Here is a 13461-nt window from a genome sequence, read left to right on the forward strand (position 1 = left end):
TCCTGCTACTGCACCATAGAGTTATCTACAGTAGACAAAGTGGGTCCCTAGACTCAGCAGTGGCCTGGGACTGTCTAGGTCTTGGTTTGTTTCTTTGTATATACTGTCCATAATGAACATGTTTGAAGCACAGGTGTTTTTTGTTTGTTTGGTTGGTTTGTTTTGGTTTGTTTTTTTGGTTTGGTGGGGGGTTTTGTTTTGTTTTTTTGTTTTTGTTTTTGTTTTTTTTTTCAAGACAGGGTTTCTCTTTATAGCCCTGGCTGTCCTGGAACTCACTTTGTAGACCAGGCTGGCCTCAAACTCAGAAATCTGCCTGCCTCTGCCTCCCGAGTGCTGGAATTAAAGGTGTGTGCCACCACGCCCGGCTTGAAGCACAGTTTTTAATTCTTTACAAGCAGAAGCTTAGCAACAAACAAAAGTATATCTTAAAAGCTAACGTATCTGAAGATTTCAGGTAATAAAGGGATAGAGAACAGTGGGGAGAGAAATAAACCCAGCCCAGAACCGGAAATAGCTGGTACATAATATTAGAATCTTTGCAAGGCAATTAGGCAGCAATGAGACTCGGTCCTCTGAGCAGGTCACAGATGGGCTTCCTTGTGCCACACATTCTATGAGTAGGCTTTATATAGAAGGCCCCATGTGTCCCCATGAGCATTGCCTTCCTGGAATGTCCAGGCTTCACAATGGTGTCTCTTTTCTGAGCAGTTATGCAGATGTTCGAGTGGAAAGGAGACAGGAGCTGGCTCTGGAAGACCCACCCACAGAGGCCATGCACCCCTCTGCACTGAAGGTGAGTTCATCCCTGCTAGAGGGAGGGGCTAAGCATTGGCACCTCCCATGGGTTATTCTGATAGATACCAGGCTAGCAAGGATGGATTCATCTGTACTAAGCACTCGCTGGAGACCCATAGCTCTCCCGATAGCTTGTGGGTGTTTGCTCATTTGCCTTCCAGGATGGTCCCATGAGGTAGATGCTGTGCACTCTCTCCCTTCCCTCCGATGAGTATGGAAGCATGAGTACCCAAGGACAGGCTTGTAAAACGCTGGCTCAGAAACAGCCTTTAGACTCAAGGAATGGCTTGGCAACTTCCCAGCCTTCCAATGATGGCTATAAAAAGCCACAGATAAAGTGCCAGAGAGCAATTCCATCACCCACTAGAGTGTGGAACAATCCAAAGCCTACATCCCTCTCTTAGAATAAGCTTTATTGTATTGCTTCCAATTATTAGCCTGTCACCCCTGCACTTCCCAGCTTTGATCTTACTTTGTGGTACTAGGAGTGCAATCCATGTGAAGCTACCGCCCCACCCCACCCCTCCTTATAGTTTCTGACTCGGTGTCACAAGATTTTAGTTAGTAGCCACTGTAGCATCAGCTTTGTCAGGAATGCCAATGTAAAAAGGATCCTTCAGTCCACCAATCCCACCACCTCCTTCCTTTCTCTACCCTGAGTTCTCTGGTCCCATCTGACCAGACTTTTCCTCACACAGTGCTAAGAAACTATGAAGGCCAGAGTCTTGGGTCTCAAAGGTCATTTATACAACAAGCAGAAACATTAGAAGATTAAAGAAAAGAAAGAAAGCTAAGGGTGCCCTATGCTAAGAAATTATCAGCTAGGTGAGCCTGCGTTCTTTCAAGAAAGCAAGTGCTGCCGGTCAATCTATGAAATAAGGATTTCTTTTCATCAATTGTGGATAAACCCTATTTGGGGGATATGTTGAAAGCTAGGTGAATGCTTGGCCGCAGAGTCATTCAAGTTCTAGGGTGTCCAGAAATCTAGATTCCGGAATCTGACCAGAGGCTTTGCAGCAGCCTGCCAGCCTATCTGTGATCAATAGAAACATCTGTCATCCCTTGTGGATGAAATTGGGAGGAAGGAAAAATCACCCTCAAGGATCAGAGAGCCGTGTCTGCAGAGGCTCACCTGATCTCTGTCAGTGTTCCCCACACATCCTTACCTGAATGGCTGCCATCACTTAGTGAAGTGTCTGCTTCCCACATCACACTCTGCCACAGTGTCCGGTCAGAGAATGGAATTCAGCTAGCGTTAGACAGGTGTTAGACACACCATATATCAACCACCGAGTAGTATAATGTGTACCCATCAGCGAATCAGAAATTTGTCTCTCTCTCGGGTTTCTGTGTGAAAAGGTAAACAGCTCCCTTTGACATGAAACCTCTATAATGTTGCCTCTCACTCTGTGGTGATCTTGTCTGAGGGACATTTAATGCTCCACTGACTAACATGTCTGTGAAATGCAGATTCCATTGTTGGATGTGATATTCCGTGCTAGCAATGCTTGTGAATGCCCCCTCAGTGTGCATGCTCACTCCTGGGGCCAATTCTCCTGGCTGATCAGGAACATATGATTCACTGTGGTATGGTGCAGTGACCCTTGGACCAGCCTTATCTAAGGAGATTGTCACTAAGCAAATGACATTTCCCACCACACTTACAGGTGCATCCTGCCATTCTGTTTGACAGAAAAGATTGTAGGTCACATATCAGTCACGTCAGTCCTCTTTATGGGGGGGGGGGNGGGGCACGCGCACACACACAGACATACACATGCATGCGCATACATGTATACACACATACACATGTGCATATTCACACTCACATATACACACATACACACATGTATACCCAGTCACACACATACACATATTTACACTTACATAGATGTGCGCACACATGCATGCATACACACACACACAAACATACACATCATGGTAGCAACTGATCTAAAGTCAGAACAACACGTGGACTCATATATGTGAAACTGAATACCCAAGTCAGTGGGTGTTCATTACACAATGGGTGCGGTAATTTCTCCCTTCTGGGTTGCCACAGGACTTAGAGGAATAAACACTGTCTTTTCCTCTTTGGCTTAAAAAAAAAAAATCACAACCTATTTGCATACACTATGACTCTTACGCCATAAAGGTTTGTAACCTGTACACCAAAGCTGCTTTCTCTCCCATCATATCTTGTTTGGAGTAGACACAACCTGGAAGCCAGGATCAGTTAAGAGTCAGATATCAAACAATGAGAGACCATAGCTTTTTACCCATGCAGAGAGCAAGTGTGCAAGGCAGTAAAGGAAGAACCTTGTGATGGCCCAGTGCCCTGTATCTCATCGCCATGTTAACAAACCATCACTAATGGTAGCCCTACTGCATTCTGATCTCTCGTTTCAGAAAACTACAATACTTGGCAATGAGATAACTGTTTAAAGGAACAAATAAAATGTAAGGTCAGTGGAGGGAATATAAAAAAAAAATCAAAATAAAAGAGAAAGAAGGCGCAAATAAAAGTGGTTTGTGAGACAAAGCCTCTTGGTGACGGTACAGCACATGAGTATCTATCTACCCTACCCAAACGTATTTAGAAAGATTCCTAAGACGATGGAGCATTCTCCCACTTTCTTCCAAATTCTTCTACGTACTAGAACTAAGGTCACATTTTCCACTCATTCATGGAATCTTAATGCTGAAGTTTATTTTTATTTGTGTGTCTGTTTGTCTGTCTGCTCGCATGAGCTCATATGCACATGTGTGTGTTTCAGGAAAAGGACTCAAGCCTGGGGCCTCCACAGCCCTTTAATGCACTTGACATGGGCACCTCAGGTCTTCCCAGCAGCCCTTCTCCATCAGCCTCCTCAAGGAGTTCCCACAAGTCCTCACACACAGCCATGTCAGAACCCACCTGTGAGTACCATTCCATGGACGGGTAAATATGGGGCCATCAGACCAGGGGCACAGAGTCGCACAGAGTCTCAGACTGAGTTGGGTCAGGCCACCTTTACCCAGAATGTACAGGGTGTAAAACAAAACAAAACAAAAACACCATAACCAAAAAGTCAACTGTGGAGGAGAGGGTTTATTTCCTATTACAGTTGTAGTGTATCATCCAGGGACATCAGGGCAGGCACTCAAAGCAGTACCTGATGCGGAAGCTGTGGAGGAGGAGTGCTGCTGACTGGCTTGTTCCTTGTGGCTTGCTCAGCCTGCCATCCAGGACCACCAGCCCAGGGGTAGCCCCCACCTACATCACATCATCAATCAAGAAAATGTACCACAGGTTTGCCCATAGGCCAATCTGGTGGAGGCATTTTCTCAATTGATGTTCCCTCTTCTAAAATGACTCTAGCCTATGTCAAGTTGTGGTAAGAGCTAGCCAGTACACTGTTCCCTGTCTGGGTTCTGAGCATGACTGAGTGGGTGACATTCAGGTCAGACTATGTGAGGTGTTTGATAAGGTGGTGGTCAGACAAAATGATAGAGATGGAGCATCAGGACAACTTGTATGTCCCCTGCCTGCTTCCTGGTTGGGCGTTTATGGTTTGGCTTAAGCTCTGCGTAGAGATCTCAACCTCAGGCCTTTGTCTTTTCTTCCGCTGAGGTAGCTGGGAAGTGTCTGTGAATCAGAAAAACCATCTCTCCTTTTCTTACAGCCACTCCAACCAAGCTGATGGCTGAGAACAGCACCACAGCTTTGCCAAGACCGGCCACCCTACCCCAGGAGTTACCAGTGCAGGGGCTCAGCCAGGCAGCCACAATGCCGGTGTGTGGGGGACCCCATTTTCTCATTGGGGGGGAGTGCTGCCCTGTGACATGGGACATGGGAACGCACTGAGTCTTGTCGGAGAATAGGTTCTACTTTGGGATGGAGGTGACCAGAGGGTGGGCAGGAGGGCAGGTATTGCAGGCAGGGGTCGTGACGTCACTGCATTTGCTTAGCAACTAATGTTAGACATTTTACCACAAAATGAGCATGGATATGTACTTGAAGAATACAGAATTCAAGTGATTTTAAGAATAGAACTCGGTGCTTCAATCATGAGGGTGGGTGTTTCCCGAGCCTCTTGGGAGCCCTCCTGCTTAAATCTCATTTCACCAGTGGCTGTGAAGACCGGTGTCAGGCTACGCTGTTGATATATGCCAAACCTCTCCATACCACCACAGAGTGATGGTCCTGTACAAAGTCACAGCAGGCCATATGTTGTCATGGATGGTGGCCTGCTGTGCTTCTGTCTCCCCCAGATGTTCAGGGGACACAGCTTGAAGAGATCTCATGAGCACCTGGTTGGTGAGCTGGCAGCTGAGATTTCTCACAGCACACCTCCTCCCTGCCGCCTTGACCCCCTCAGTCCGCCATTGCTCTCCTGGGTGACGCTTTCTATGCAACATGCTTTTATAGTCCCCAGGGACTAGGCACCTATGAGGATCACTTCAGAGGAGTCTTCTTTCTAATCTCCTAAAGCACTTAATAGCCCATGAGACTAGCAGTTGTCCTCTCTCCTATTTCTCTGAGTTGTTCCCCAGCATCCTCAGAATGAGTACCTTGGTCCTCCAGGAAGGAGTCTGTCTAGGAAGGGGCAGCAGAAGGAAAGAGGAGCTGCCGAGCACAGGCAGACAGCAGTGGCCTTGCCTAGCGCATGTAGTGGTAGGGATCCTGCACTCTCAGAGCACCTGAAACCCCTGCTCAAGAGCCGCATAGCTCTTCCACCAGCCATGAGTCGCTCCTAACTACATGTCTTGCACAGAAATCAGTGCAGCCAGGAAATAGAGGTCTGGAACTTTCTGAAAGTCTTCATCCCAGGGCTTGCAGCTGGAACACAGAACCTACAGAAAGCCCAGCCCAGAGCAGCTCAGAAGCGGCTGTTTAACAAAGGTCCTATTCTCTCCTCCCCCAATCCCCAGACTCCTCTGCATTCCTCAGCCTCCTGCGACCTCACAAAGCAACTCCTGCCGCAGAGCCTGCCTCAGACTGGCTTGCAGAGTCCACCTGCTCCAGTGACACAGGTGAGTCAGAGGCAGGACGGAGGAAGAGATGTCTTCTGGGCTGCTGAATCTTCTCACGCTTCTGTGTAGTACACATGCATGTATCAGCTAAGGCCCTACCACAAAGTCAACAGGAGACATGTAACAATGTATCACACCTGTCCTCAACAGCCACAGGGGTCTTCTTCCGCTTCATGTTCTTTCCCCGTGTCTGACATTCATCTTCATAGTCATCTCTGTCTATCATTGTATTTGTTTGTCTTCCTTTCATTTCAAAGAACTCCAAATTTTAGTATCTAGAAGCTATTAATTCATTACTATAAATATCACGTTCCTTGAAAAAAGAGTGCATTCCAGCTCTGCTTCTGCTAAGGGAGTCCTTACTAGTTTCAACAACGCTCCGTGGGTTCTTGTTTGGGTCAGTTCAGGAGAAAGGCATTGGAGATGCAGGGATGCTGGTAGTTTGCAGAGCTGTGGGGAGAAGCAGGCATATAACCAGAGAAACTGCTCTCCCGGGGCCACTTTCTGGGGGAGGTGCTCCTTGTGTTGGCCCAGAAGAGTGGCTAGGAAATTGGTAGATGAATGGACAATAGAAAAAAAGACCTGCGTGTGAGTTTTAGAGGAGAGCTATGTACAGGACAAGAGGCTGAGCATCGGGCCGTCCACTCTTGTCTTGGGGAGGACTGCACAGGTTCACGTGTATCTGCTATGGAGCCCCAAGCTCTGACTTCAGCTCCTTCATGGGCTTTTGGCATTGTCCCAATCTCTGGCCCCGAGTTATACCTGGATCCCAGATGGCTGTTCACCAGAACCTCGTCCTCTCGACGTTTGGCTGTCTCTCTCTCTCTGTTCAGATCTGAGATGGCTGATCGGAACATTTTGGAACATATGCCCTCGTAGAAGTGGTCTCGGATGCTTTCCTGGAATAAGAAAGACGTGTGTTAGCATATGCTTCTTGCTAGCGTCTGGCTTGAGCAGTGATATCAAAGCTGTTCAGCCAGTCTCCTAATTAAAATAGTCCATCTTTAGCCTCATGGGGGAAGAAATCAGAGGAGTGGTTTTCCTTTTCAAGTCCTTGAGACACTTTTGGTAGGAAATTAGTGATTTGTTTCGATCCAAAGGCACAAGGAATGAGACTCCCTTTCACTTCTGGGCCTTACATCTAAAAAAAACAAACAAACAAAACAAACAAACAAAAAAAGGTTCATAATGCCTAATGGTAGGAAATTCTAATTTTTCATGTCTTAAAATTTACTTAATAATAACTGTTCTTGGTCTGTAGTATGCTCTATACCTGATTACAACTGCATTTCTTTAAGATTAATTTTTATTCTTGCATGTGTGTGTGTGTGTGTGTGTGTTGTGTTTATGTGCACCATGTGCGTGCAAGTGCCCGCAGAGGCCGCAGAGCATCAGATCCCTTGGAGGCAAAGTGAAGGGACAGTTGTGAGCTACACATAGATGGCTGAGTCAGGGTCCTCTGCAAGAGCATCAAATACTCTTAATGCTAAGCCATCTACTCAGCCCCAACGACTGTATTCTTTAAGAAATTCTCATATAATGAATGGCTTATGCCAGTGGCATCCTTGAGGCAAGCATCAGGTAGCGATGTGTCCTTCCCCATAGCTCTGTGCTGCTTGAGCCTGTGAGACAGACAGTGAGCCTGGGGGTGGGGTGGGGGGTAAGAAGACCTTGATAGATCCAGGCCCAGTAGGAGAGCACCAGGATGCGATTTAGGGTGACAGAGGGGCTTGCTGTCATCATTAGCACAAGGAACGCTGGCTAGACACCTTGTCACTTCAGAGCTGAATAGTCGTTTTCTCAGAGATCCTGAGAACAGCGACCAAGGGACAGGAAAGAAGTATTTAAGACTGATCTGAATGCTGGCAGAGGTGGTCTCAGGCTGAAATAACTCTTTGATTTGAATTTTTTTAACTTCCTTTTGAAGTTTTCAGCACAATTCAGCATGTTCCAGACCATTAAAGACCAACTGGAGCAGAGGACACGGATCTTGCAGGCCAACATTCGGTGGCAGCAGGAAGAGCTTCATAAAATCCAGGAACAACTCTGCCTGGTCCAGGACTCCAACGTCCAGGTAATGTGCCTGTGCACACTGGCCTCTGTTCTCCTTAGCATTCACTCCTGTTCAGTCAGGACTTTCCCCTCAAGTCCCTAGGTACTGCCTCACAGAACCCAGTGTGCTTAGGAAGTATGCAGACACTCTTCAAGACAGAGCACATGAAACAAATCCACTCGGTGCCAAGCTTGAAATTCCTACAGTGTCCTCTTCCTCACTCATCACTTCTGTTTACTGTCCCTCCCGAACGTCCTTTCATGGAACTATCATTTGGCTTCCCTGCCTAGTTGTCCCCTTGGTCCTGGATACCAGTTCTTAGTAGCTCTGTAGTTGGGTTTATAGTACCAGGCCAGGCTCCTGGGGGAGATGCTGATTGCTCTGCTCTGTTGCCTCCGACGACGGCAGGGACATGTGAAGTTACGCTCCCTGCTCTGCAGCCCAAGGAAGCAGCGGAGGAAGTTGGGCTGTCACCTCCCTGCCCCACCCATTGGGAAAACTCAGTGAGAACACTCTATGTCCGACAGCAGTGGGGTACACCATGAACCCAGATACATTTCTTGGAGTCCTCTTAACAGTCATTTGTTTGGGGTTTGGGGTTTTGCCAGGGTCATAGATACTGGATCTATATCATGGACATGTATGTTACCTGGATTCCCCAACCTCTGGAGTCCTGCATATTTTACTTCAGGACCATTTAAACTTTATAAGTGTATCATCTGTGCCCAGCCTTTGGTGGCAGATGCCACTGCGGCTAACCTCAAGTCTGCCTTGAGAGCCCTAAGCATTTGCAGCCACCCTAGGCAAGACAGAGGGAGTAGAAAGGACACTTCAAGAAAATCACCACAGGACTCTCCCTGCCCATCCCCCTATGACACTGACTCGTTAGCATCCACTGGCACCTATGAGAGAAGAACAATGTTGCAAACTAAGAAGCTGTTGTATGACAAGAGTTACATTATGACCATGTGGTTTCCTTGGATGACCCCAGAGCCCTCTCTCCAGAGGTCTGCTCAGCTCTGCTGGGAGGCACAGGGGACATGGGTGCTGCCTACTGATCCTGTCCTTCCTGCCCCTGCATAGCACACTTACTAGATGGGACACCCAATGCATACCCAGGCAGAAGCCCAGGCATCCCGTTTTGTATTCCTGTAAGAATTACTCAGCAAACTATACTGAAGTCCTTCTTCGCTTTCCCTGCTGCGGCGACTCCCCTGCGTGGACGCTGGAAGACGCCTAGCAGTCGCATGAAATTAAAAGCATGGCTGCCAAACTGTCCAATTCACAAAACGCCACTTGTTACCACTCTTCCCAGAGTGCGATATGTTTTTCCTCACAGATCCGTAACCCAGTCAGTAGCTCTGAACTTGTCTCATTTTGATTACTTTAATGGGGGTTTTATACTAACGGGAAGGGGGGGTGAGGAATTGAAGCAGAAAGTGCTAAAAAGCAAGGTGGGCGTCTGAGCACCCTCCAGAGTGCTGGAGCTTTCTGCTTCCTGCCTGCGCCACCTCAGAGCGAGGTTTTAAAATAACAGGCAATAATGTTATTACTTTTGCTCCCAGTTGTAAAGGGTATGATGTGTCCCCATCTGGGGTACATTTTGTGAACCCACAACACATAGATTATGCTGAAGTACATATATATGTATCTGAGTCCGTCAAACAGCCATGGAAACACAGCCCTCCTGTGCATGGCTTCCCTGTGGAAATCAAGTGTTCTAGTGCACCCCACACACACCCTGTACATACCAAGCCCTACAGTTTGTGCCTCTCTGTGGCTAAGCAGGGCCTTCAGTCTGCACACCTCCCTATGAAACCAGGCTCTCAGGTGCTCATGTTCCTATGCAATGTAAGATCTCCAGTGCACACCGCCCCGTGTGGGAGCCAAGCCCCCCCCCCCCCCCCCCAGTGCACACCTCCCTTGCAGAATCTATGTCCCAGTGTGTGCTAGTGAGTTCTTTTAGAATTAGGCTGCGAGGAAATTCTCTGGGATGTTTGATGTTTGCTCTGGGGCAAAAGTGAAAGGTGCACAGGAGCCAAGCTGAGCTGAGGCACTACAGTCGAGAGAGAAAGTGGCCTCCTTAGCCTATGGCTTCTTCATAGAAACCACGCCCTCAGTGTATACATCTCCCCAGTGGATTCTAAGTCCTCATTGTCCAGCTGCCTATAGATGCTACACCCTCGGCATACAGCTCCCTGTGCACGCCAAGCTGTTGGGTGCCCAGCTCCCCAGTGGAAGCTAAACCCCCTGGTGCACGGCTCCCCTGTGGATGCTAACCCCCACCCCATCCCACCCCCATGACTACCTGCCCTGTGGATGCTAACCCCCTGGTGCATAGCTCCCCTGCAGATGCTAAACACACACACACACACACACACACATGAATACCTGCCCTGTGGATGCTTAACCCCCTGGTGCATAGCTCCCCTGTGGATGCCAAGCCTTATCTGTGTTTATTCCTCTGCACTTATCTTCAAAGTGGAATTTTCCAAAAAGAACACGGAGATCCACAGACAATCAAACCAGAGAACGTCTCCTCCCCGAAGCCTGGTTTCTTGTTTTTCACAAGACTTAAATACATCCTAAAAACTCCTACCAAAATGTGATCCTTGAAGGGGAAAAAAAACTGATTCAACTGTAAAAATTTAAGCAAGTGGAAATTATTCTAGCCTCCCCAGCCTTCCCCCAGCCCCCCACGCCCCCTAGCCCCTCTTCCCCATCCTTACTCCCACATATACACCACCAGAGAGGAAAGACAAGAGATAAGGATGACACATTGGCAGTTTGCCAAAGCCCGGCAATGATGCCATATCGTACCAACATTCTTGTAGTGTCTCCATATTAGTGACTTCTGTGTGTCCTATAATGACACCAATGAGGTGTAAAGTCTGCAGGTGTGAATAGTGGACAAGTATATTTAAGTGGGATCTATTTGTCCTAGCATACGTTTCTTACTTGTTTTGAGGTACTGTCTGTTTTCTTATTGCATGTTTTCTATAACCTTTTGAGGTCGGCTTTTGAGAAATCCAAGAAATTCTTCGCTGTTGGTAAAACGGAGGCACAGACATGTATGCCCAGACGCAAACCAGGACCCCCCACCCAGCCAGGGTCGTTTACTGCAGTTCAGTGGACTTACTTCATTGGTTCAGAACTGAAGTGTGTGCTAGTGCGGTCTTTTAAAATTAGGTTAGGAGGAAGTTCTCTGGGATATTTGATGTTTGCTCCCAGGTGAAGGTGTGCTGAGGTCCTCCCGGTCAAGAGAGTGGCCTCGTGCTTTTTTGAGCACGTGTGCCCTCTGCTGGTTATTCAAATGAATGCCTATAAGGACACCTGCAGCCGTAGTAAATAACATGTTCCTTGATTGGCTCTTTGAGACAGCCATCATTCTAGCCTAAGAGCCAGCCACTAGCTGTCCAGCTATGCATGCCTCACTCGTTGGAGCACTGGGAGAACAGGAGGATAAAGACAACAGGTTTCTTATTCCTTAGAGGGCACACACAGTTGGGACAGCATAACATACCAAACCATTAGCTCCATGACAGGAGCAGAGACAGTTTGAGCAAGAAGTTTCATTCTCTTGTTTGTTTGTTTGTTTGAGTGTTTTTCCATTCACTCCTTTAGCAGATCTCTGTACCCACAGTCAAAAAGGGGAGATCTCTTTCTCTCACTTTAAGAATAATGTCCCAAGGTAGCGCTCCTTCCACATTTTGTTTCATCTTACCTACTTAACATGTGCTGACTTCATGACTCTTTGCTGGACAGTTTTATGTTGATTTGACCCAAGCAAAAGCCATCTGAAAAGAGGGAACCGCAGTTGAGAAGATGCCTCCATAAGATCAGGCTGTAGGCCAGCCCTTCTTAATTAGTGATTGATGGAGGAGGGCTCAGCCCCTTGTAGTTGGGGCTACTCCAAGGCTGGAAGCCCTGGGTTCTCAAGGAACACGGGCTGGGCACACTGTGAGGAGCGAGCCAGTATGCAGCACTACTCCATGGCCACCTCAGCTCCCGTCTCCTGTTCTGTCTGAGTTCCTGTCCTGACTTCCTTCGTGGATGAACAGTGACAAGGAAGCATAAGCCAAGTAAACTCTAACCCCAGCTTGCAGTTGGTCGTGGTTTTTCATCACAGCAATGCTATCAGGTAGCAGGATGTGGGGTACTGCTGTGACAGAGCTGAGCATTCGTTTTTGGAAGGACTTTGGGATTTGGGATTAGAAAAGTCATTGAGTCTTCAAAGCTTGATGGGCTGTTCTGCGGGAGCTTCCGAGGTGAGGATGTTGAGAGACATGCAGGGGGTGGAAGCCTGACTTGTGAGGTTTCAGGGAGAAGCAAGGACTCTACAGGGCCTTTTGAGTGGAGAGTCTGTGGTGTCCCGTCAGCTGGAGCTGAAAACTTGGCTGTGATTAACAAGAGGTCAGAAACAGTAAAGTGAAAACTTTGTTGCTGGAACACTGGATGCTGGTCAGCTGGGACTGAGAAATTGGCGGTGATTAGGAAGAGAGCAGCAGCAGCAGCAGCAGCAGCCGTGAGGTGAAATCCTCTGGGAAGTGTTTCCTGAGACTCTGACTCTCTCTCTCACACTCTCTCTCTCTCTCTCTCTCTCTCTCTCTCTCACTCACTCTCTCTCTCTCTCACACACACACACATACACACACATATACACACATATACATACATACACACACATACACATACATACACACACATACACACACAAGCTTGTTCCAGAGGCGGCCAAGGTTGTACCTTACACAGTCAGCTGAACTTGGTAGTTTAAGAGTCACCCAGCTGCTACTGGTTTTAAAGGCATGAGGGGTCATCGTGAGCAGCTGAGGCTTGGCACTGTGAGAAGCCAGGAGAAGCCATTGGTGAGCCTGCTGCCCTCAAGTGGGCACATGGTTGTGCTGCCCTGGTTTAGAAACTGTAGCTAAATCTACCATGTGCTACAAAGGAAGAGCCTCCCTTCCCAAAGACTGCAGAGCTGGAAGCTTAGAATGGGTCAGGTACAACAGGAGCCATGATACAGATTATCAATGCATGTTTTCAATGCCCAAGAGTTTTGGCTAAAAGAAATATCTGCATGCTTTCGGTTAAGTTATTACTAAGATTATAAAAGTTGTTCCTTCAACATTTAGACTCAATTTGTAAATTATATTTTTTTTTTCTACTTGCAACTCTAATTGGGCCTTAAGACAGCACTGGGTGTATTTTGCTTGGTGCATTTTCTTTTTAAGCCACATCCAATTAGTTTATCTGGTGAACAAACTGTGAATAATCCACATTAATGACCCAAGCCAATGGCAATGTAATATTTCAAAGTCTGAAGCTTTCAGACACCCCGTATATTCCTCAATACAGAAAACGTAAATCCCGTATACTCAATACAGAAAACATAAACCCCGTATACTCAATACAGAAAACGTAAACCCCGTATACTCAATACAGAAAACGTAAAAGTCAAAAACAAAAAAAAATCAGTCACTTAACTATTTAAAATGAAATTTAGTAGCACTTCGGGTGTCCAATGAGACTGATTCCAGAATCTCCAGAGATACCAAAATATACAGATTTCAAGACCTTTTTATAATACAACATGG

General features: G+C 47.2%; 1 protein-coding gene across 2 annotated transcripts in view; it reads left to right on the forward strand.

The window, feature by feature from the left end:
- Positions 1-13461, forward strand: part of Npas2 (neuronal PAS domain protein 2) — a 164628-nt gene that overhangs the window by 132259 nt on the left and 18908 nt on the right. For both annotated transcript variants that reach the window (XM_029482993.1, XM_021158035.2), the window contains exons 12-16: positions 709-793; positions 3573-3714; positions 4461-4570; positions 5710-5811; positions 7739-7885. In XM_029482993.1, the coding sequence (XP_029338853.1) occupies positions 709-793; positions 3573-3714; positions 4461-4570; positions 5710-5811; positions 7739-7885 (586 nt within the window). The remainder of the gene's footprint in view (positions 1-708; positions 794-3572; positions 3715-4460; positions 4571-5709; positions 5812-7738; positions 7886-13461) is intronic.

The sequence above is a fragment of the Mus caroli genome, chromosome 1, assembly GCF_900094665.2.
Source record: "Mus caroli chromosome 1, CAROLI_EIJ_v1.1, whole genome shotgun sequence".
Taxonomy (NCBI): domain Eukaryota; kingdom Metazoa; phylum Chordata; class Mammalia; order Rodentia; family Muridae; genus Mus; species Mus caroli.